General features: G+C 46.5%; 9 protein-coding genes across 9 annotated transcripts; 5 read left to right on the top strand and 4 right to left on the bottom strand.

Annotated features, from left to right (window-relative positions):
- Positions 1-93: 93 nt before the first annotated feature.
- Positions 94-3,464, top strand: SERLADRAFT_447817 (uncharacterized protein; the record flags this gene model as incomplete). The annotated part of the gene is made up of 15 exons (XM_007316785.1): positions 94-290; positions 360-490; positions 601-764; positions 821-917; positions 966-1,237; positions 1,292-1,477; positions 1,528-1,696; positions 1,744-1,854; positions 1,903-2,228; positions 2,279-2,360; positions 2,413-2,487; positions 2,540-2,847; positions 2,906-3,068; positions 3,124-3,190; positions 3,254-3,464. 14 exons carry the CDS (start codon positions 224-226, stop codon positions 3,142-3,144), a joined length of 2,172 nt encoding a protein of 723 aa, XP_007316847.1.
- Positions 3,465-4,603: 1,139 nt separating this feature from the next.
- On the bottom strand, positions 4,604-6,066 carry SERLADRAFT_463954 (uncharacterized protein; the record flags this gene model as incomplete). The annotated part of the gene is made up of 3 exons (XM_007316784.1): positions 4,604-5,360; positions 5,498-5,783; positions 5,842-6,066. The coding sequence occupies 3 exons, from the start codon at positions 5,990-5,992 to the stop codon at positions 5,213-5,215; spliced, it is 585 nt and encodes a 194-aa protein (XP_007316846.1).
- An 81-nt stretch (positions 6,067-6,147) lies between these two features.
- Positions 6,148-7,220, top strand: SERLADRAFT_463952 (uncharacterized protein; the record flags this gene model as incomplete). The annotated part of the gene is made up of 4 exons (XM_007316783.1): positions 6,148-6,803; positions 6,871-6,878; positions 6,930-7,046; positions 7,106-7,220. Coding segments are annotated over 4 exons (576 nt in total), but the record flags the coding sequence as incomplete, so codon positions are not given.
- Positions 7,221-8,271: 1,051 nt separating this feature from the next.
- On the bottom strand, positions 8,272-8,690 carry SERLADRAFT_463951 (uncharacterized protein; the record flags this gene model as incomplete). The annotated part of the gene is made up of 1 exon (XM_007316782.1): positions 8,272-8,690. One exon carries the CDS (start codon positions 8,639-8,641, stop codon positions 8,465-8,467), a length of 177 nt encoding a protein of 58 aa, XP_007316844.1.
- SERLADRAFT_447813 (uncharacterized protein) lies at positions 8,687-10,580 on the top strand (the record flags this gene model as incomplete). The annotated part of the gene is made up of 5 exons (XM_007316781.1): positions 8,687-9,954; positions 10,006-10,063; positions 10,128-10,220; positions 10,273-10,342; positions 10,401-10,580. The coding sequence occupies 5 exons, from the start codon at positions 9,570-9,572 to the stop codon at positions 10,476-10,478; spliced, it is 684 nt and encodes a 227-aa protein (XP_007316843.1).
- A 3,686-nt stretch (positions 10,581-14,266) lies between these two features.
- Positions 14,267-16,420, top strand: SERLADRAFT_436475 (uncharacterized protein; the record flags this gene model as incomplete). Its single annotated transcript, XM_007316780.1, has 10 exons — positions 14,267-14,481; positions 14,544-14,840; positions 14,910-15,197; positions 15,248-15,313; positions 15,362-15,372; positions 15,426-15,445; positions 15,497-15,545; positions 15,603-15,824; positions 15,885-16,230; positions 16,282-16,420. 10 exons carry the CDS (start codon positions 14,267-14,269, stop codon positions 16,418-16,420), a joined length of 1,653 nt encoding a protein of 550 aa, XP_007316842.1.
- A 434-nt stretch (positions 16,421-16,854) lies between these two features.
- Positions 16,855-19,232, bottom strand: SERLADRAFT_436474 (uncharacterized protein; the record flags this gene model as incomplete). Its single annotated transcript, XM_007316779.1, has 8 exons — positions 16,855-17,464; positions 17,526-17,596; positions 17,683-17,796; positions 17,857-18,225; positions 18,291-18,380; positions 18,443-18,859; positions 18,929-19,165; positions 19,218-19,232. 8 exons carry the CDS (start codon positions 19,230-19,232, stop codon positions 16,855-16,857), a joined length of 1,923 nt encoding a protein of 640 aa, XP_007316841.1.
- A 1,051-nt stretch (positions 19,233-20,283) lies between these two features.
- On the top strand, positions 20,284-23,188 carry SERLADRAFT_414601 (uncharacterized protein; the record flags this gene model as incomplete). The annotated part of the gene is made up of 7 exons (XM_007316778.1): positions 20,284-20,463; positions 20,529-20,633; positions 20,809-20,888; positions 20,985-21,182; positions 21,261-22,008; positions 22,075-22,586; positions 22,649-23,188. 6 exons carry the CDS (start codon positions 20,284-20,286, stop codon positions 22,555-22,557), a joined length of 1,794 nt encoding a protein of 597 aa, XP_007316840.1.
- SERLADRAFT_385595 (uncharacterized protein) lies at positions 23,165-23,735 on the bottom strand (the record flags this gene model as incomplete). The annotated part of the gene is made up of 4 exons (XM_007316777.1): positions 23,165-23,306; positions 23,352-23,457; positions 23,516-23,615; positions 23,667-23,735. Coding segments are annotated over 3 exons (337 nt in total), but the record flags the coding sequence as incomplete, so codon positions are not given.
- Between the last annotated feature and the right edge of the window lie 43 nt (positions 23,736-23,778).

Here is a 23,778-nt window from a genome sequence, read left to right as displayed (position 1 = left end):
GTTGCAACCGCAGCCACCGCCAGCACAGAGCCACGGAGGCTATGTAACCGTGACCGTGTACGTAACCGAGACCATTGAACGCGACAAGAACGCGACGCGCCTTTTGCTTCTGCTTTCTACAGCTCTTTTCCTTGCCGTGTCTTTTTACTTTGTTTTAGTCCTTGGAAATAGTAAAGATTAAAGACACAAGATACTTCAATCATTTTCTGCAAAATTTTCGAGGATGGACTCCCATCAACCAAGTCAGGAGCGAGATTCTGTACCGCCGCCACCCACCATTCGAAATGCCTGTCAGTAAATACTGCTTCACATCCCAAAGAAATGGAATGGTTGATTAACCAAACTATGTCTGCGTAAAGATCCCGACGACACCATTCGTATTATGCTTGCAACAGACAATCACATCGGTTATTTGGAAAGAGACCCTATTCGAGGACAAGACTCGATCAACACTTTCCGCGAGATTTTGCAGTTGGCAGTGAAATATGATGTAAGTGCAGATTTGTAATTTTAGTCATCTATAGCTCTCCTGCAAGCATTACTGTGGTCAAAGTCTGCGAGCAGTGCGGCGTCTTGCTCACCAAACCTGTCGGTTTATAGGTAGACTTCATCCTTCTCGCTGGAGACCTTTTCCATGAAAACAGACCATCCAGGGATTGTTTATACCAAGTCATTGCTCTCCTTAGAGAATACACATTAGGCGATAAGCCAGTCCAAGTAGAACTTTTGAGTGATCCGGAAGAAGGTAAAGCAGAGGGCTTCAAGTGAGTATCATCAATATACTGTCAGGACGTTCTCATCCAACTATTTCATCTGGAAGCTTCCCAGCTATTAATTATGAGGACCCAAATCTCAACGTCGGTATCCCGGTTTTCTCAATTCACGGTAATCATGATGACCCCCAAGGCGCTGGTCCAGTGAGTATTCCTTATTCATCCGGAACAATGTCTTATAGTGTCCTTTAGGAAGGTGCTCTCTGTGCCCTGGATGTCCTATCCGTCTCTGGTTTGATGAATTACATGGGAAAATTTGACCTTCCTATCAAAGATGCAGAATCAACTGGGATTGCAGTACGCCCGGTCCTCCTACGCAAAGGTAACACACAGCTAGGTCTTTATGGAGTTGGCAATGTCAAAGATCAGAGAATGCATTTTGAGCTCCGGAGCAATCGTGTACGGATGTATATGCCAAGGAACAAAGACGAGTGGTTCAATATATTACTTCTGCATCAGAACCGGTAAGGCAGTCGTGTAGGTCAAGGCTGTGAAGGCTTATGAGTTGCATCCCGCAGTGTGCGCCACGGCCCTCAGGAGTACGTTCCAGAGGGCATGTTTGATGACAGCATTGACTTAGTCGTGTGGGGTCACGAGCACGATTGTCGAATAGTACCTGAGATTGTAGCTGGAAAACCGTATCTCATCACGCAACCTGGCTCATCCGTAGCTACGTCGCTAGCAGATGGAGAGGCCATAGAGAAGTAATCCTTCATGTTTATAAGATGTGCATATAGTCTGACTGATTTAACAGACATGTCGCACTGCTTCAAATACAAGGCAAAGAATTTCAATTGACGCCAATACCTCTGCGGACAGTACGGCCTTTTGTCTTGGAGGACATCCACCTTGGTGAAGTATCCGACGAGGAGGGACTTGACCTTGGTGATCAAATGGCAATATCCAAGTTTTTGAAGTCAAGGGTGATCGTGATCGCTTTGTTATGGCATAAGAAGCTGATGATAGTTAGGTCAATGCATTGATTGATCGAGCCAATGCACTCTGGGACGAACGTAATGCTAGGGCAGTAGAGGACGGAGAAGAAGAACTTCCCCGGATGCTACCTTTAGTTCGTCTGAAGGTAAGCCAACTCTTCAGTTCTTTGGTTCAATAGTAACTTTGGTGGCAGGTCGACACCACGGGCGTCAGCGAAATGTCCAACCCTATACGGTTCGGTCAGGAGTTTCAAGGACGCATTGCTAATCCTCGTGATGTCCTCGTCTTTCACCGTTCGAAGAAATCGGCCGCCCGCAACGCCAAAGTGGCTATCGATCAACCCGAACTCAGCATTGATGATCCTGAGTTATCGATATCCGAGAAACTCTCAAAGGTACGCGTGCAGACGCTTGTAAGGGAATATTTGGCTCCCCAAGAGCTGCAACTATTGGGAGAAGCAGGCATGTCAGATGCTATCCAAATGTTCGTGGAGAAAGATGATCCTCACGCTATCCAATCGTACGTTCTTCCCCTTGTCTGTCGTTATAGCTGATGGTTGAGATGTTTAGGCATGTATCTGTTGCTTTACGTTCATTAATGAAAGGGGTAGCAGCTAACGGAGACGTTAACGAGGGTGATCTCGACGATGTGGTACGTTTGTGGCCTTTACAACAATAATAAAAAACTTACTTTGTTGAGAAAGCTTCTCAAAGCTAAAGAGAGACAGGATAAGGAATACATCGAGAAAGTGAGGACAGGAAAATCATCCAATGCCAAGGCAAGTTTACCGGTTCTAACTTATAATCTTGATTTAATCAATCTTCTTCTAGGGCAAGGCAAAAGCGACGGGCGATGAGTCTGACGCTGCATCTGTCGATTCTATGATGATGGACGTGGACGCTGCCGGTGGCTCCGATTTCGAAGCACAGTCTGACGAGCCTCGGCCCAAGAAAACTACTGCAAGGAAGCCTGCAGCGGCCAAAGCATCCGCAAAAAAAGCACCTGCGAAGGGACGTGGCAAGAAAGCTGTCGTTCCAGAATCCGATGAGGAAATAATAGACCTCTATGACGACGACGACGATGAGGAAGAGGAACCCCCAAAAACTGCGAGAAGGACTAATCGTGCCGCAGTACTCAGGTGAATCTTTCTTCAGCTCAGTTTCTAGATTCCCGCTTTTCTGATATCTTTGCGGTAGTCAACCTAGTACGGCAGCCAAAAAAACTCCGGCCAAAAGGGCGGCCGTCACGAAGTCTAAACCGTCAACTCAATCGTCTCAAGCAACGCTGAGCTTTGCTCCATCTGGAAGAACATCCAATCGAGCCGCTGCTTCCAAGGCTCGAGGGAAGATGACGGAAGTGGTAAGGTTATCTTAACTTCCAGGCTCCATGATTATATTAACGAAGTGGGCGATAGCTCGATCTGGATAGTGACTAGCGATGTTGGTAACCAGTATGACCGTGCCAACTTTTATGTTAAAGAGGTGCGTTGTTTTTTTGCCCTTGTATTTTGTTTCGTAGCTAGATTCATGCTGCTCCGATTCCAGGGAACATATTGATTTCATTTTTGTCTAACGTATACGGAGGTTAAATGCGTCGGCACTATTCCAACTATTGGTGCCGTCTCGGAAAAATCTGGTCTTTGTTTTACAATTGTTTGGTTGAACGGATCTCCTTTTCTCATCATTGACATTCCACTCCATGTTCAGTCTAGTTCTCGCATTGCTGTTGTGTCCGCTATTTAAATCCGATTAATGGTCCCGCATTTGACGGGACTTTTCGCTGCTTATTGAATTGCTGAGGCTGTACTTATGGCATCGCGAAAAAGTTTGGATAGAAGCCGACGGATGCTCCAACGCCGGGGCCCAGGAGTCAGGAGGCAACAATCTCAAGATAATATGTATAGGCCAAGATACTGTGTAAGTGTTCGATAATGGACGTAGCGAATGGAGAGGTGGCAGTGTAAGTGGTGCCAAGTGCTTCTAGGGCTGAGTTCTCTTCCTTGTCCAGCGTTAACTTACCATGGTACTCTATAATTTAAAACTTTGACTGCGAGAATTCAAACTGACCAAATTTCTACTAGAACAAATCTGCAGCGCTGCAACTCCGAGCCGGAGCACGCAGCGGCATACGGCCCGGAATAGTCCGACCATACTCACAGCAAGATGAGATTGGACGCAACACCAGTGCTCCCATGTGACGGGGCCGCAAGTACTGGTGCAATCTGAGTCTCAGCCTCAAAATTCGCCTTCACACAGTGTCACAGTTGTATGGCCCTTCCAATTCTCCCTGTGGAGCTGATTTTCAGCATTCTCGCTGTCGCACTTCGGAACGAGCCTACTCCCAGCAATATTCTTTGTGCATCCCCGGGGTTTTTCAGAATTGGCCAGCTCATACTCTATGAACATCTGATCTTCCGCTCTCTGTACCAACTAGCACAATTCTCGAAGGTGTCTTCGCTTCCATGCGCTCCACGGTCCATCACTCTAGATTTTACTGGGAAAAGCGGTGATTTCCATGTCTTCAAATTCCTGAGAGATGCATTGCAAAGGATAAAAGATCACAGTGCCGCCTCAGCTTGCCTCGACGAAAATGACATGATTCCCTTAACCAGTCTGTCTCTACGACTACATTCTTATGCGCGAGACACAAGTCTTGACTGCATCTCCGATGCCTTGCGTTTGATAAGGTGAGTAGATAAATACACGAAGCCATCCAACACTTACCTTCCTTTCACACCGATGTTTAGCCCAGAGTCCTTCACCTGGACAGGACCAGACCCTGAACATCATTTCTCCACAGCTGTAAGTTTTCCCGGACTTAGACTGTACAAGTAAATAAATATAGTGTGTTCTAGATCGTTGCTCCAGTCTCGATGCTCTTGTTCAGAGCATTCGAAGGTTGGTCAAATATTCAGCACATAAAATTATCAAATATCGCCTTTTGCGCACCCGACCTCAGGGTTGTCGTTTCCCCACTTCTCCCTTTAATCCCTACCCTGCGTACTCTGTATATCGGACAGGCAACCTTTTTGTCCCCGTTTCCGATCGCTGCTATGTTCTCCTTAGGGGATATGCCGAATCTACAGCAAATTCGGCTGGTGGATACGTACATGGGGAGCATATGGGGATCCAGATTAAGGAGGGATGATATTGAGACTGCCTATATGTGTCTGGCGCAGACTGCCGGCAGCATAGGTAGCGATACTCGAGCCCACGATTTAGGCCGTATCAGAAATCTAGTCCAATGCGAGAAACAGACAGAAAGGATCATGGGCGGTGATCGGGTTGAGGGGAGTGTACTCGCGCTCTGAACTTTCTCACTCGTCGGCCATCATGCATTATCCACTATGGTACAGACTTCTTATCACGCAATCGTATTTACGTCCCAAGTTGTTACCTCGTACAATGTATATGTGTAGTAGGGAATTTGACAGCAAGCTTTCCTGTTTCGTCCCGGGGACCTAGTACGTCAAGAATACAGTAGTTGTGGTGTGAAAAGGTACATCATATTTCGACTTCGCGGACACCATCTTTGTCGACAACCTTTACCTTATACCTCCCAGGGCTGACAACCAGCCGCTTGGCTACCTCATCCACGCATCTTTTCAGTGTGGCCAATCCTTCTTCCAATGATGCTTCAGGGTCATGATACCTGAGGGAAGCACTGGTTAGCAAACGCCTTTCACCAGGTACCCGTGTTCCGTGTTCAGGAAGCGCACGAGGTACAAAGCACATGACTGATGTAATGTACTCGACTTGGGACATAACAAAAGACTAGATTAGACATACCGGTCGAGCAAACTTAGAGCAAAGTAACTGCCATAACCATGAGCACCAAACGGCACATCCACCTGCGTTCCCAAATAGTCGATCCAGTACAATTTTGGCTCATGTGTCGCCGTGTCGTAGCCGCCGACCAAGAGGTTCACAGAATACGGGCTGCGTGAGCGGAGCGAGTCTGCTAGTGAGCGACGAATCCATGATGCAGCAGCGGATGGACGAAGGGGATAGAGGTTGCGGATTTGGTACAGACGTATGTTGCGTTCTACGAATTCTGCGAACTGAACGGTGTCACCTAAATGCACAGTGATTGCATCAGCAATAGACATAAATATGATGCAAGCGGGACGCACCTGGCTCTCCTGAGTATGCCATGAGCAAGTGAGGGCTGATTTCCTTAATCTTGTCCTCATCCACCTTCATCTTGACTATAGACCGAGCAGCTGTAGTATCGGCTGCAACGATCACATATCCTTTCCCTGTGAGCGCAAATGAAGTCTCCATGTTGTCTGGATGTTCTGTGTAGAGGTATGTTGTGGCCTTTAGATATGAAGCGTATGGTTTCCTGAATACGCGTCGAGGTGATCTGGTATGGCGACGCGCGTCTCGGGCAAGGCCGAGGTGTGACCCTAACCTCACTACGATTGTCCATGGTTCGCGGGACTCTCAAACCAAAACGCTGTCAGACCCGGGCTTCGTTTTTGTTATTTTGCCATATCAGTGGTATCGTATTCAATAATTTTGTGCGGGAGTCTCAGCATGAATGGACAATAGTACACGCGTGTGTACCCTCAGATCTCAGACTATTTCTCATCGGGCTTCGGGTGCAAGTTCGGACACACAACTTTCTTGGCTAGGTCTTTCGCTACCGGATCAACATATGTGAATGTTATAGGGTTGGCGCTTTTCTACAAAATCACCGCCCGTGCACACTTTTCCAGGGTCACTGTACTCTTAGCAGTAACCATTCCATCCTGGATGGCCTGGTTTCAAATATTTCAAGATGGTCCCGAGTACGAAGCCAGGAGAAACAAGCCTTCCTTCGCACCTCCTAATTTGACCCTCAAGGATGTGCATGATGCTGTTCCTAAACATCTTTTCCAAAAGAACACGCCAAAGAGTCTTTTCTATGTTTTTCGTCACCTCGTTTTCACTTACGCTTTCTTTTTACTCGCTACACGTATCGACGACCTTCTATGGCTAGCTGGTTCACGCCTAGGTATCAAATCTGCTGGGCAGATAATTATTCGCATTTTGTGTTGGTCATCGTACTGGTTCTGGCAGAGTATAGCGTTTACTGGTATATGGTGTCTGGGTAAGATTTCTATGCTTCTAGGTTCTTCTCTCACCAATCTAAGTGTGACATCTATCGTCAATGGTAGGACACGAGGTGTGTACTTTGATATCTCGATATTTTGTACTTAAAATGATACTGTTATAGGCAGGCCACGAGGCTCTATCATCCAAGCCGCTCATAAACACTGTGATTGGTCTACTCCTGCATACGTCCATACTAGTCCCATATTATGCCTGGCGGGCGACCCATCGCACTCATCATGTCAGTCGACAGGTTGTCGCGCGTATACCGCTTCTCGCAACTAATAGTTATCCTGCCAGAAATCCACCAACCACCTAGAACGCGATGAGACGCACATCCCTCCTACACGACATGACTTCAAGCTTCCTGATGGCAAAATTGCAGTGGCTATGGACTACAAAGAACTTCTGGAAGAAACACCCGCTTTCACTCTGTTCAAGTTATTCATGAGACAATTCCTGTATGTGTAGCGTGGGTTTTTATGCGGAGATAGGAACTTCATTGATAGGTCTGATATATTTTCCAGCGGGTACCAGCTTTACCTTTTGTAAGAACACGTTGACCGCTATGACGTGATTCATGATATCTGACAAAATGAACAGCCACAACCGCAAGGGAAATCCGAAGTATCCGCCGTGGACAAGTGTGAGTCGTGGAACATTCCGGCACTTCATACCAGTCCCGGTCTAATGAGATTATAGCACTATGTACCATCATCAGCGATATTCAAACCGGAACACCGTGAGTCGACGCCTCTCCATCTCGATATATTGGATTCAGTTGATCAATTGGAGCCTCTGGGTAGGGAATTCGATTATCGTTTCAAATGTTGCTATTTGTACAATGCTTGCTATACTGGGTTCGTATATTAATAATGCTGGCTGGCTTGCAGCATGGAAATACTACTTGGTGCCCTGGTTTGTGAGTAATCAGTTCTTTATAACTGCGCGTGTCATATAATCTGATTATTACTGGTGCGCTTACAGTTAGCTAACAACTGGTTAGTGGCTTGAGAAATGACACTGAGCGCCTTATCTAACCATCTATTTTTAGGATCGTTACCTTCACTTATTTGCAGCACAGCGATCCGACTATACCTTATTATCGCAAAGTAAGCTACTCTTCGCTGTCATGTACGCAATGATGGGTTGAGCACATCTTTCATTGAGGATCAATGGACCTTTGCTCGAGGAGCGTTGGCTACGGTTGATAGGCCCTTTTTTGGGTGGATTGGGCGTATTTTCCTTCACAACGCAAGTCTTCTATGTCGTGTAGGATGATGCGCAACGCCCTCAAAGTCGTCTTCTATTTGAATTGGCAGATTGCTCATGACCACGTCGCGCACCACTTCTTTTCTAGCATACCATTTTGTGCGTGTTGAATTAATGTGTCATGGATCATAAATAACACGCGATTCCCAGACAATCAGCCGCAGGTAACAGAGGCAATCAAGCCTGTCCTCGGCGAGTATTATAATTATGATTCTTCCGTGAGTCTTTTGAATTGGTTTTTGGGTGTCAGTGCGTTTCCGGGACCCAGGGCTGAAGTTACCATTCTGTATGGTGTTGTCGGCTTTAGAATACCTTCTATTCGCTCTGGCGGTCGTTCACGCAGTGTACGTTCGTGGAAGCGGACGGTGATGTCGTTTTCTTCAAGAATCAGCAGGGACAGGCGGTTCGCGAGTGCAGAACTTGATATATGGGATGAGAGTCTCGGCGGGCGATTGCAATCTGGCTTCTGAGAGCGTTAGATAGGCTGTTTCTGCTTACAGAGAAATCTTTGTTGATGGAGGGAACATATCTGATCCGCAATTGGTGGGAGAGTATGATATCCATTTGGGATGTGTGGCGTGTCTTGGGAAAAGCCTATGAATTTGCTTCGCCTCTTGGAAGTGAGCCATATGCATCCGTATGTACGATTACGATGTGCGAGTTCCTGGCTAAATCACCGTTGCTACCTTTGCCCTGGAAGCGCGAGAAACGTTCGCTTTTACAAGACGACCACCTTGGGAACACTGCGGTAAATCCCCTCGAAGGCTTTCTGTGCTCCGCCAGTGCGGCGTCAAGGTTGAATGTGGTGCGAGCCGTACACACGGACGGATTTTATTCGACAGTAATGGTTATCCTCGTACTTTCCAGACCGCCTTGTCAATTGCATGTTCCCAAGCTTCTCACCAGCATTACTGATTTGGATTGGGGGAAGCCTTCTTTCTAGTCCTACTATAGACTTACTTTGTGGCGGACCGCCGGTGATTCTGACATGCCTTTATGGATGGCGATAGCGCTGAGTATCTAGCGATATCATGGACAGACATAAACTTTCCCGCGTATTCTGTCAACAAGTCCTCATCAGTAATCATTCATCATACGTGTACAACAATGTCTCCGCCGAGCCACCTATATCGAACAGGTCCAGGGATCCGCAGGGCTCCACGTTGCAATTCCTATGGCAAAACAGCTCTGCAGCGGGAGCTTTCCATTGACCCTTTGGATTGACTCAATGTCTACCGGGGCGGCTATGGCCACGTGTACGTACCTTTGGAGTCTTTTCCGAGAAGTCCTCATGCTCGACTAGGACACGGAGAGGCGAAAGCCATCACCAGATTCGACCAGGCCGCTCTTCCAGACATGCCATAGGAACATTCAAGTTTATATATAGCTTCAGTGGAAGTCTTCATGTCCTGATAACGAATAAATATTGGGCTTCATCTCCAGCTTTTACGGTCAGACAACAAAGTCCCCCTTTCACAACACTTTGTCCATCATGTCTTCACGATCATCCACGATGTCGGCCAGTGCAGTGTCCTCTTCTTATGACAACTATCCCTGCCCGTCCTCATCATCATCATCGGAGGGTGTCATATACGACGTTTACCCAAAAGTATCTCGTCGATCAAAGTCGGCAGCTTGGGTCGACCCCACTTCCTTTTCAAACTACGGGGATGTCTCTCAAATAAAAGGGAACGTATCCCCCTATGTAAAACAACTCATCTTGAATACTTTCGTTGCCTACGGGGCCGGCGATGAACAATGCTTTGGACACACTGTTGCAAAGTCTGTCAAGTTTATTGATATCAGCGTCGAAGAAAATAGCGACAAGAAAGGTCGTATGGAAGCCACAACTGTCGCAGAAGTCATTGTAACAAAAAGTTCGTTTTCTGTTATATCTAAAGGACTGTTAATTTATTTGTGATTATCAGGTATGCTCAACGGAGCTGGAATGCTTCACGGCGGATGTATAGCATTCCTCATTGATAAGTTAGTCCTGGCTCATCTCCAAGTTGAATAATGTGCTCATGTAATTGTCATCCAGTTGTTGTAGTACACCTCTCATAGCCCTCGGGCTGATCCAAAACGTGAACGGCGTTGGGGTGACCCAAGCCATGAATGTACTCTTTCACTCGCCAGCGCCTTTGTAAGCTTCTCCGTGCTCGGAAATCCCTCTTTCTTTCTCAAGCCCTTCACAGGGGGACATGTCTTCACATAATCAGTACTTCGATAGCACTTGGTGGAAGAATCATGAGTGCACGATGCGAGGTACGTTAACTTTCTTCGCTGTCGCACATGTTCATAGCTAAACGACGTCACGTGTCAGGTCGTCAATAAAGACTCGGGAAGAATTGTTGCCTCCGCCTACTTGAACAAAATGCAACCTGTCATAACCAAATTGTGAATTTCCTGTTGTGGACTGACCTATATAGACCATGGATAGACTTATACCACTGTATCAACTTAATGTAAAAGTAGCATCCGCATATGTGATATCAGTACACGGCGTACATAGGTCACTATAGAATACGGCTTCGTATACCCGAAATACCCATGTACCAAAAATTGTCACATGTAGAATTATGATATACATCTTTTTCATTTCGTATACTCTTCTTTTAACAAACGAGCAGCCTGTTTCGTCATTCGGTGAACAAGATTAAGGCAAAAAAGGTAATGGCTAAAACCTACCATTTCGCCGAGTAAATATGCGACAGATTGGGTGTGAGCAACCACTGGGAAAGGTACCACGCTGATATCTTTGGATTTTTATCAGGAATATCCCCTTCTGGGGCTGCAATGGGAAAATCACTGGGCGCAAAAACTAACCTGCGATTCGAAGCCCTTTTACTCCCTGTACACGGAAGGCGTTATCAACAACTCCACGCGTATCTTTGGTTCGCATTGAACACGTTCCACCAAGATGCCATACTGCGCGGACATCAAATGATTATTTAGGAGCGGTTCCAGAACAGAAGTCAGTCATAACATAGTTAAGGACAAAGGGAACTTACGTGTGGAGACTCTGTCTCTGATAATCTCAATCAACTTATCCTTTGACGGTGTTTCCTCTGCTTCCAGAAATTCGGCCCAAGCCGGTGTCCTGGAAATCTCGTAGGACTTTTCTAGTGCAGCGACGAGTAATTCTCTATCCACTTCTTCTTTCAGCTGGTTTACAACAATTCGTGGCAACTGAGTAGTGGAGGCATCAGCATCCGCTGGAGCGCTGGCCAGGGTCACCGAACCACGCGACACAGGTGTCAGTAAAACATTTGAAATCGATATATATGACGTTTCCAATGGGTCTGGCGCTTGTGTCAGACCATGGCCATAATGAACCATTTGTTCGATATGGGGAGCACCAGGTCGGAAAAGGTACTTCTCCTCTAGAGGAGTAAATGTCCTGAGAGATGGCTTCGAGGAGCTGTAGAAAAGACGGAAGGGCAAGATTTGAGAAATCTGAGAGCGCAGATATTCTAGCCATGAGAAGGATACAGACGTCTGATCTGGCGGCAGCGCTGTCCTTAGCCTATCTCCAAAATTAGAAAATGCCATCCATTCATATAGCAGGCCTGGGTGAAATGTCAAGGCAAGAAAAGCAAACATTGTACCATGAACAGCCGGTCCGCTGACATCTTCAAATATAAACTCACCACTCATCAGACCACTCTTTGTCTTCGCCCACTTGTCTACATGCCGAGCGGAAGTTTTCAAAGTAGCAAAATCTTCCACGGTATCCCTGCGCTTGTGGTCCTTCACTTTGAACCTGTCGGAAGTCCAAAAACAGGACGCATCAGATGTAAGGAATACAGTAATTCGCATGAGACATAACGACCTGACATCTACGAATGGGTGTTCCCACAAATTCTCTCCTACTTCCGGTGAGTCCACGATAACAGATATGCCATGTTCGGTAAGCTGACCCGCGGGTCCGATGCCCGACCTGTTGGAAAAAATATCATTTGAATACAGATGGAGAAATAGAGTGATTGCACTCACAGAAGCATCAGATGTGCGCTCTTCACCGTCCCCGCAGTAAGAATCTTTCCACCAATGAGTAATCATCGTCACCAAATAAGAAACACGATCGGAAAAAACGTACCACTTCATGACTTGCCCTTATGAAGCCAAAGGGAGTGTGCACACCTATGGCTTTGGGTTCTTCTCCCATCACTTTCACATCCTCAAAAACAACTCGCTGAACCTCAATCGAGGTCCAAATCTCAAACCTTCTGGCTGCCTCTCCGGTCTCCGGCTGTCGTTTCATCTCTTCGGCTGCAGCCCGCACATACGCATTCGCGGAACATCTAAAGCCGTTCTCATCGAGACACTCCATCATCTCACCATACCCCAGCAAATCTCCGTTATTCAGACCATCAAGTCGTTGAAACCCAGCTTGTCCCAGAGAAAGTGAGGCAGTGTCAGACCAGTAGTGGTCCCGCGGCGTATCCTTCACGGAGCGAACACTTATAGGCCCACCTGTGGGTTTCTCAATCTGATAAGAGGGAGAAAAAGTCAGACAACTGGGAAATTTACTTCAAGGCTCCCAAAGCATCGGTTTTACCTGACTGAAATAGTGAACCACTCTTTTCCAGGAGAACTCCTCGTTGCCAGCGAGTTGCGCCCATAATTCGTAATCATCTGAGCAGAAAGCAGGAACGAGGTTTGCTAGAGTGGTGATTTATGGGAGAAAGCTAAAACCGTACCTTTCGCTCCGCGTGTCCAGATCGCCCAGTTAATGCATGAAGATCCTCCAAGTACCTTCCCTGAATTTATGTATAACCATTATAATGACGTATGCTAGTATACTGTGAGATTGCTTACCACTGCTGATCTTCAGCTCGTGGGGACAAAATTGACCTTCAGAGACAGTCGAATACTCAGCATCAAACGAAGAGCCGTGCAAGGCCCGTGTTTGTAAAATATAGTCCATGCATCCTTCCAACTCTGGATGTTGTTCAACACTGTGGGGAAATAGGTTCAGCACCCGACATATTATCCCTTGAGGATTATCAGGAATGAAGCTCACGATGTCCCTTGCTCTAGCAATAGAACACTGAATTTTCCACCTTCGGATAGTCGAGTAGCAAGAGCGCAACCGGCAGGCCTAGTAAATCGTCATAGACCAATGCCAAACATTCTACCCACGAGGAGAGTCTTACCCGCCTCCTACGACAACGAAGTCAAACTCGGGCGTAATGCGTACACCATCCTTATGGAACTTTGTCTTCTTGACAAACGAATGCTGGAACGAATAAACTAATCTCTGCATTATGATACAAGGCTTGAAGACTGAAGAAACTCCAAGCAATTAGCACATTCATTAAAAGGCTAGATGATTACTTGGTACGGACATATCCTTGGGGGATCAATCAGCAGTCAAGCAGCGGGTTTCTTTGATATGGGTGGAACGTGATGGTTTTATGACAAGTTTCTCCGTGCACTTTACTATGTATAGGGCCCTACATCTTCCGCACAAACTCAGCAACACTCTCCAAGAGAACCCGATCAAGCATTACAAGGCTCGGGGAGTAACATCAGCGCAGGAGATAACCCCGATAATGCAGGAGTCATGATATCTTCTGAGATACATTTCTGATCAGTTTGGCTCGGCCTTCGGGCAGAATCTTGATTGCACTCTGCTTTGGTCGACCATGAGGTCGATATGCCAGCTTGTCCCAGGGGTCTTTTTATCTGAACAAGGCTTTCATCGCACGCACAAACGACGCCGGTTAGCTTTGGAGTCCCAAGATTTATGCAGACAAGCACTGTAGGTTGCGAATTCGGAAGAAGATATGACAGGTCGTTGTGTTTCTCCGCTTATCGTGATTTTAGAAGTCGGCGAGCCATGAGCTGGTAATGGATAGTCATATTGTCTCATTGGCAAAACAGAAAGGAAACGAGCATAGGATGGTATTGCCAGAGCACGGTCTAACAAAAGTCAGAGCAAGAAAGCAATTTGACAAACGTCGTATGTCCTGAAGGAGATCACATGATTGACCATGATCATGTGATACGTGTTCATCTCACGCAACGCGACGCGCTTTCTTCAAGTCTGCTGTCTACGATAACGATTCAAGCTTTCCGGGTTCAGTACACTTTGTATATGTAACTAACATCATTACGCTGATATTTCATACCCAAACATTACTACTGACTTTGTTTTTGGACTTGTATATGATTAGACTCGGGATGACTCCCAAATACCGTGTTCTCGCCTCTCCTCCTCGAATTGGCTCTCGAGCGAAGGAGTTTTCACGGTGCACACACGCATATGATAAATTTGCACAGGCGCAAGAAAGTCAACAAGAGCCCAAGGATGATTCTTCTGATAGTTCGATTGAAATTATCGATGTGGTATTCGCGCCGAAGAAAAAAGAAGATACAAAAGCCTATAGTTCAAGGCCGTTAGTGAACATGTCTCATTCAATCGTAATATACTTACTCTAACCTCATTTATTTGATGCAGCATACATCCGTTTTTCCTGAAAAACAATCCCCGTGAAGCTGCCACTAAGACTCACAAGGATTTCGCTGGACAACATACAAAAACTACCAGTACAAAGCAAAGGGAGGGCGCGGGCGCAGCGGCTGTCACCTCAAAGAAGAGGGAATTCAAGAATGCTGCAGCCACCAACACCGACGATCCATATAATGCTTGCTCCCCTGGGGACGATTTATTCTTACCGCTATATGCAGACAAAACTGAAAATCTAGAAAGCTTCTCGCGACCAATCTCTACTTCACTCACAGGAGACCCAACTGAGTACGTACTTGTTATACATGTGCGCATATTCATTATACTTAAATCTCGCTCGATGCCATTTTCCTATAGTAATACAAGCAGCGAACAGAGTCCCACTGGTGGAACTGACCTCCCGACAATACCTCCACGCAAAGTAAAGAAAAATCCTGCGACAAAGCTGTCAAATTTGAAGAATACCCCTGCTTCGGATATCATAGGCGAAAAATCTCCAAAGACATATATACCTCAAGACTCCTCCAATGAACATATTAAAAGTATTCTTCCGTTATATTCGTACTTGGATTATTCGCCAAAAGCTTCAGCTGTATACATCAAAAATGAGGAACAAGCTAACGAACTAGTGAAGACATTAGAAGGGTACGTGTACACATAGTCGGATTATGAACGTCAGTGAATAAACTCTATAGTCCTTTGGGGTTTGACCTGGAATGGAGAGTCATGTGGTCTGCGGGAGCAGCTGAAAGGCGCACTGCGTTGGTGCAACTCTGTGACAGAAATACAATTTTACTTATTCAAGTCAGCGCTATGAAAAGTGAATGTTTCTTCGTATTTAACATGTCAATACGTTGACTGTGGGATTTTTAGGGTTTCCGCAAGGAGTACTTGTAAATCAATATTCTTCAAGATTATGGAATACATCTGATTATGTTTCACAGGATATTATTGAATCCCCCAGTGTAGTCAAAACGGGAGCCAACATTCTCAGTGAGTCTCGCTTTCTCGTAGCGGACCGTTATAGTCTCTTATAATGCACACGTCAAGATGATGGCGAGAAGTTATTCCGCGATTTCGGCATACACGCGCGTAATTTGGTGGAACTTGGTTCGCTCGCTCGACAGGCTGATCCACGCTTTGTGACCGTGTACAATCGGCAGATAGTTAGCCTAGCGAAGATGGTGGCAATGTATCTCCATAAAACACTCAAGAAGGGTAAAGAACGCACCGCAAACTGGGAAGGTGTTCTGAATAGCAAGATGATCGAGTGTGAGTTCTCGAATTATATATCAATTTTGCAGATGCACTCAACTAACTTCCGTGCTCTAGATGCTGCGAGCGATGCACATTGTGCATTGATGGTCCACGAGAGACTAATCCATATCGCTGCGAAGGCAGGAAGAGCTTTGGACCCATCTGCATCCACCAGTGTAGTTAACACCGATCGAAGCTCAAAGTTGAACCAAACTTCTCGGACAATATCTAATTCTAGTCAAGGCTCCGGATCGACGCAATTTTCACGGACCAGCTTTGCTGTTGCATACAATGAACCACCCAGGCCCCAACACTTACGCGCATTTAACTTGTGGCATCACAGAAAGATGCCTTTGAAAGAAATGTGCATGACATTGAAAAGTAAAGATAGAGCCGAGCCATTAAAAGAGAGCACAGTAATGTAAGTGTAATGATCGCAAGCTCCAGATTGGGCTAAATGCCGTCCCGGAAGATCGTATGTTATCGGTGCCTTGCAAGCAGACACTTCGCTACCATTCAATATGGATAAGTTAAAAGAACTAGTACGGATGGAATCAAGTAGCTGGCAGCGGCACAGACAGTGGATCCTGGAAAATGGAAGCCGTTCATAACCGGGGAAATTCTGGCTTTTTCAATATTTATACCTCCCAAAATTTATGTTCTATTTACTGCCATCATGTGCGTATCTCTCATATCTTTTGGTTGCGCTCTTGGAATCACATTGACCATGATTTCGCAGTGATTTTACAATATTTCCAAGAGCTTTCTTGTAAAACTTCAACACATCCGTTTTGACCTTTGTGCTTTGTGCAAGTTGTTCATTGAGATCAACCCTCTTTCTGATTGCTCTACCTATCGAATCAATGTATTGTTGTTACTAATGTTACATATTTTCACGGCTTCAGACTTATCACTTATCTAGACGAATCTTGTGTCATATTCACAAGGACGTAGGTATAATGCTGGATTACTGGGATCTCTGAAGAGAAGTGGGATCAACAAAACGGCAGGAACAAAGGTATCATTTGCAACATCATGCTAAAAACTATGGAGAATTCTCCTCTGAGCCAGCTTTATAATTAACAGCAGACGCACGAGAGCAGACTCGCCGGAACCATCGTCTAACATGCGGTCCTTTCGACGCCTTCACGCCAAGGTCACCGCTCGATGGAGCCGATGTGTATTCGGTGGTGGCAGGATCGGCTCCAGGGGCGTCAGTATGTTTGTGGTGGGTGCGCAAGGGTGCATCGTCGTACGACTGGAGAGCACAGGTATTACTTTGGCGTAGTTGTGGCCGATGGAGATGGATCTTGTTCCATAACCGGCGAGCATTGATAAATGTCCGCGACGCCTGATTTGATCGGTGGGGTGATCCATCGATCGACGATGCCAAAGATTCTCGTAGTTCTGCGATTGACGACTGTGGCTGGTGGTGCTGGTCCAGCTCTGTGTCTGCTGAGGGCGGACCGTCCTCAGCTGCCCAAATAGGTGAGGGACAGTATGTGTACTCTGGGAAAGGGTCGGTAGAGAAATCATAGGGTGAGCCTGACTGGATGATCGGCTCAGTGCTAGGCATTTGGATCGTTGAGTCATCAATGAGGGGATCAGGAATGTGAGGTGCCAAAGTTGAATGAGTCGCTAAATTGGACCAATCTCTATCAACAATGGATATAATTATTTGGCTGGAACAGTGATACGGCAGTGAAAAGATCCTACATCCCAGAGAAATAAGCATGTTCTTTCATCGCTTTCACTGACAGCCTATCCTGAGGGCTTTTCTCAAGTGCCTAAAGTGAAAATAAAAACGTTGCGTCAGGATTGGCGTTGCGGTAGGAGCGTAAAGTATAACGAAGAAGTGGAGTATGGGACTTACACGGTACAGAAAATCCTTTGTAGTTTCATCGACATCTACGGTATCCTCGAAAGAAAGGGGTTCGTGAAGGATAGTTTCACATAGCGTCTGCACATTGGGGTGGTGCCAAGGGACCTGCAAAAATTAGCTCATGTCATTCACGGTTCCACACGACAGGATAACATTCACTTATACCTTGCCTGTAGCCATATCATACACCGTTATAGCGAGTGACCAGTAGTCCACTGCAAAACTGTATGCGGATGAACCGAACATTTCCGGAGCCATGTAGTTCGCGGATCCACAGGGGGTATTGGTTTGGAAGACTCGTTCGTGGTCGATGATGCTGTCGTCAAAAGGGGAGAGAGGCCAGGTATCGGCACTGAGTTTCGCACTATCGTCTGCATCAAGTCTATCTTTCTCGGGGATGGATGTCCGCTCGAAGACCTTGGCAAGTCCGAGGTCTGCGATGACGATACGACCTGAAGAGTTTAGGAGGATGTTGCTCGGCTTGATATCTCGATGGATAATACCGAGTTTATGTAGATGTTCGAGACCTAAGAGCTAGGGAGAGAGATGATTTTTGTTTATTGAATAGGTTGGCTTGGTGTGTGAAAATAAGTGCTCACTATCTCTGCAGCGTAGAATTGGGTCCGTTGTGCGGATAAATGGCCACATCGCATAATTTCAGCTTCAAGGTCGCCGCCTATACAAAATTCCTAGCAGTCAAAAAAATTACTCGGTATGCATTGATGAACGGAGTGCGGTAAGTTGTACATACGGTTGCGAGGTAAAAATTCTCGGTGTCGTGGAAACTAGCATGAAGCTGGAGAAACCAGGGGCTTCCCACAACTCTTCGCAAGGCCTTTTGTTCTCGCGTTAGACACTCAACTTCTCCGAGATGTTGGCTTTTGTTTATAACCTTCAAAGCCAAATCCAAATATTTATATGCAGTTGCTGACTTTTCCTTGACTTTGTATACAGTTCCGCTTGTCCCAGTACCAATGTGTCTCACGATTGTATAATCCCGAAGGTGCGCGGTACGAAACAAAGAGAGCGTGGGCTGCTCGCAGAACTTCGATTGATTCGTTTCTTTTGCTACGAGAGTTGAAGTTGATCGAGTGAAGTGCCTTGGACTTGGCTGAAGATAATCTTGCGACGTCTCAAAAGGGTTATCGCTTGTGCTTGTCTTTGTTTCCTGTGACTTTTGCGCAGTATGTTAGGATAATCGACTTGGAGGAGTGTAAATGCAATTGATATTACGTACAACTGTTCGAACAGCAGTTAGTTTGGAAATCGTTGGCATCGTGCGTGGCTGCAACCTGACACCGAATTCGGTGAAGTAATAGCGAACGGGAGAGTCTTCCAGGAGTCCGTCTTGGGACATGTCTAGCCTCATTGAGGTGGACTCTTTGGAGTGAATGCTACTCGCCGGTGGCCAATTGAAGGATTCATACACTTCAAAGGGCGAGAAGGGCACCACTTCATTTTCGGGGACGACGTACTGTGTTCCTGAGTTTGTAAGTGGGTTGATATAATTATGATGACAAACATACCTGAGCGGTTGACATTGTACGACGATAGCAGAATGTACGAAATTTGGGGACTGGGAAGGAAGAAGAGAGACTGATAAAGCCTTGAGTTCAGTGGTCGTTCTCGGAATCGCAAGGGTGACACATTAGCTAGTCATGATTCTAATGGAAGAAAGCGGTCCAAGACTTGATGCGTAAGATCTTACAGAATGGACCGATGGACGAGGTGCGTTGATGCTCACACGGGAGGCTGACCAATGACTACCTCTCCTACGCCGAGATATATGATGACACAATACTGTCGTCCATTCACCTCAACATTAGACATCCATGAAAGTTCTTGAAGCCCTTGGACCTGTCCAACAGTGAACCATGGCCTGTATATGCCCACTCCATCCTGCAAATGAAAGAGAAGTCCAGATATTGTCTGTCCAATAGTTGGAATTTACCTCATGCCATCCCCCAATAGCAGATGAAATGAGGCCATATCGAATCGGGAAGGATGTCCAGCCACTTCCAATATATATCCATTCCAGGTCGTGCTATTAGTAGTGTAACAAGTTTATCTGACTTCCTTTGATTGCGGGTGGGAGGATATCCTGTCCTTTTTCTGTTGAAATTGAGGTGTGCTAGTGTCTTTGGGTCAGCATTCTTGTTATGTCTGTCATTGATATCCTTCCAATCGATGGTCTCCACGTTCCCTTGGGCTTGATAAGGTCCTGTAATCGATACACGCCCTCCACTCCATGATCTTTTTGCCGCACTAACATAAAAACTGCACCAATTGCCATAATCCACGATGTAAAAATCAAAGAGAGTGCATATATGCGGGTCCGGGAGGGTCCGTGGGCCTCTTTGGGTAGAGGTAGGGGTTGTGTATAGATGCCATAGCAGTACTGATACTCTGCTTGGGGCTTTGCGATAGCACGCCTTGCTCCTCTCCTCTACAGGTCTACGGGTAACCATAGCCCCAGTTTGGTCCAACGTCATATCCGAATAAGTCTTCGCGTTCATATAGCTTGGTTATTCTCAAGAATATGATGCATATTATACGCATATAATCTCGTGATGTGGACGTGAGCATTTGGTAATGACCATTTACTCCAGTTATCGAATTATTACTGCGCAGTATAACCTTGAGGAAACCATCAATATATGCCCACAAACAAGAACATTTACAAACCATACAAACTTCATTATTCCTCCATCGATCACTCCTAGGCCAGTAAAGCATTATAACTGCTTTTCTCGACTATGTCTTCAGGCTAAAGTATGCTAAAACTCTGCAACAGACTTTGGTCGTCCTTTGTTCCACGAATGTTTTGCAGTAACTAGTTAGCCAGCACTGTACTGTTGTTGGAAGAAGGACTCGGATGGGTTCACGTCGAGGTCACGGGTAGAGCGTACCCATATGGTATTGATTCCCAGGATAACCAAGTGGTGCGTATTCGATCATGCCAGTTCCTTATTCGGATTAGGGTTGTCCTCCCAATTCATCCATGAGCTCACCGTGACTGGCACGAGACATGAGTTAGTTTGTCGACCAACAGACCCGTTCCACATCCTCGTAGCTATTACCTCCAATACTAACTTTTATCAACTAACCTCCTCGAAGAACATGTCTGAGTACGACAGTCTTCGTGTTCAGGACACCCTGCCCGTAGCGCCTCCGCACGCGATACATGCAGACGACTCGTCTGCTGCAGAACCAGCCCGGCGTCATCTCGCACAGAAATCACGCAGGCCTTTCTTTTATAACCTACGCTCAAAGATATGTTCTCCATGTCACAGGTCTTCTTCTCCGTCTCCTTCAGCCAGCGACGTAGACTCGGACCACATCCCACTCGACTTGCCACCCATTGTCATAGAACAAGGCAGCGATAACGACAACGACAACTCGATCATTCTTGACGGTTCTAGAATTTCTCCAGTTCTACCAGACGACAAAGATATATACAAATGGGCTGTCATGTACGAAAACCAGCGAGGGTGTGTCTTTCTCCCTTCCTTCTCCTCATCAATGCCTCCAAAGCCACTCTCGTACTTACAGTCTTCGTTCATACACAGATTGACGGTCTTCTCCACGCCATACTACTCCCCCTACTCACTCTTTTTCTTTGACCCCCTCCCATTTACAGTCCCGTCCTCCTCTTCCCACCGCGCGGATCAACCAAACGTATCCCTACGGAACTACCCCCTCCCAGACGGCACCTGGCGCTGGGTCTCAAATGCGTGGATGATCGACATGCGCACCGACTCAGGCGAGGTACAACACGACGGATTCGAATACAACTGGATGTTCCGTCCGCACAGCTGGCGCGCCGAGGTGGGGAGCTTGAGCACTGGCGCGTGGGTGCGACGCAGGCGGTGGGTCAGACTCATGATGCGTCCGGCTCGAAATTTCAAGAAAAGCGATATAAAGCGCAAGAATGAGGACAACTATATTGATTGCGACTACGATAACGAAGAAGGACGCGAGAAGTCGAGATCGGTGCTTGACCAATTTCTCGGGGAGCCTAATCGCGTTTGGAAAGGCGATGAGAAGGATTGGGCACGGTGCCATACTTTACTAAGGCGCTTGGGAACAGATGGAGTTAAGCTCGAGTTGTGGAGAGCGTGGCTCGGACCTTATGGCTGTGACAGTGCTAGCATGACCAGTGTAAAGGGTAAGGAAGTGGCCAGGGAACCAAACCCAAATGAAGACGAGAAGGCTACTACCCCACCATCGACAGAGCCTTTCAATGAGCCCAGTCGGAAAAAAGGGAACATAACAGCTCCGCCGCTGGACCACCTTTCAGCCGTTCTTCGTGACCATGTACGCCTCACTTTATCTGTCTGCTAACCTACGTGCCGCATTAGGTGCTACTGACAATCCTCTTAGAATGACACCATCCTCCAAGGTTTTATGCTTCCCGATTCGCGTGCCAGATACCTAACGCTCCTGCACAAAGCAGGCCTGCTAGGTCCATCAGACGCGGGGCGCGCAAGCTACATGACACTTTCGCAGGTCTGCTTTTGGAGCTACGCGAGCGACCTGGGAGGGAAGAGGATGGAGAAGGAGGAAGAAATTTTGAGAGAGTGTAGAGAACTTAGGGAGAAACTGAAAGAGGAGGAGGCGAGGCGAGAAGAAGGCAAGAAAGCGATGGAAGAGATGGGGAAGGAGGTGATGAGGGCTGTGGAGAAGGAGAGGTGGGACGATGGCATGTGGACGGAGGCGTGGGAGACATTCGGGAAAGACGACAAATTTGTCGATGCTGAGGAGGGTGGAGACAAAGAGAGTGAAATCAAAGGGAAGAGGGAAGGGGAAGATATAATTTCGGGGCCTGAATCTAAACAAGAGCCCGGGGTTGAGGAGAACTCTTAAGGCAAGCGGATCTAATGTAGGCTAAGGAAGTGAGCTGATAATACTGCTGTATCGATTTGATTTGATCATGGCTCAAATCTTGTCGCTACAGGACAAATAATAAATTGAATCGCACTTTCTTTCAAGTGTGTACCTCTCAGGGTGCAACGAACAGCAAACAAACAAAGTAGATACATACATATTGATATATATAGGATAGTCCAGGGATGATGCTTGGGAGAACAGTGACGAGATATATATGGTCAAGCGTCAAAGCGTCTCCGTGATCAAATTGTGGTTTTCAAAACTTCGTCCCAGGTCTTGGGCAATGACGGCAGTGCACGTAGGAAAGCTTTGAACCACAACTCGTAAAATTTGTCTCCCAGTGTCGTTAGAGATTCAATCAAGTTGTCTGAATTGAGCTTTTTGACAATTGCCGTAGCCTCTTTCATGAGCGGTATGATTTCCGTGAAAAAGGGCACGAAAACCATCAAAATAGGGGAAAAATCGTTATCCAGGAATGATTCCTCCAGATTCGTCACTACCCACGTTTTATTCGTTTCGCTCGAGTCAGGATCGTCTGCAGCCAGTAATTTATGAAGCCATCGTCCCTCGTCAATCGTTAAGCTTTTACGTTCGTGGCCAATGTTCAACAACACGCATAATATGACCCAGAAGAAAGATTCCAAGTCATCCGCAAATGTATGAAGCACGGGTTGACGTGTATTCCACGCCTTCAGCACTCGCCTAGAAATGTAAGGGAGTGTTCCCTGAACAGACTAAATAACAGGCTAACCCGAAGATGAGCTACTTACCGAACGATGTTTCTCAAGCTTGCGATCAAGCTCTCGCCATCTAATTGCCTGGTCGCCGTCAGAGATCACGCCCACGCATTTTGTCAAGTTCTTGGTGCATTCGAACCTAGAATACTTTGACATCAATACCGCTTTGAGCTCATTATCAATTTAAGAGGACCTACCATGTCAGAGGCTTTCGTATTTCGGGCTCTGGTAACAATAGAACGTTACCATCGCTGACATCGCGGTGCAGCCATCCATCCTTATACATATTATAGTGACCTAGAAAGGGAGCATCAGTCCTGAGCGACGTCAAAACGGGGAAATACTCACCCATCATTCCATGGAGCATGCCTTCTAAGAATTGGTACGGCCCCGCAGCCGTCTGGAACTTACAGCACTCCGTTTTCAATATCAATCGCTTATGTACTCTGTTTTCCATCTT

This window comes from Serpula lacrymans, assembly GCF_000218685.1.
Source record: "Serpula lacrymans var. lacrymans S7.9 unplaced genomic scaffold SERLAscaffold_5, whole genome shotgun sequence".
Taxonomy (NCBI): Eukaryota; Fungi; Basidiomycota; class Agaricomycetes; order Boletales; family Serpulaceae; genus Serpula; species Serpula lacrymans.
This window is presented reverse-complemented; position numbering and strand designations above follow the sequence as displayed.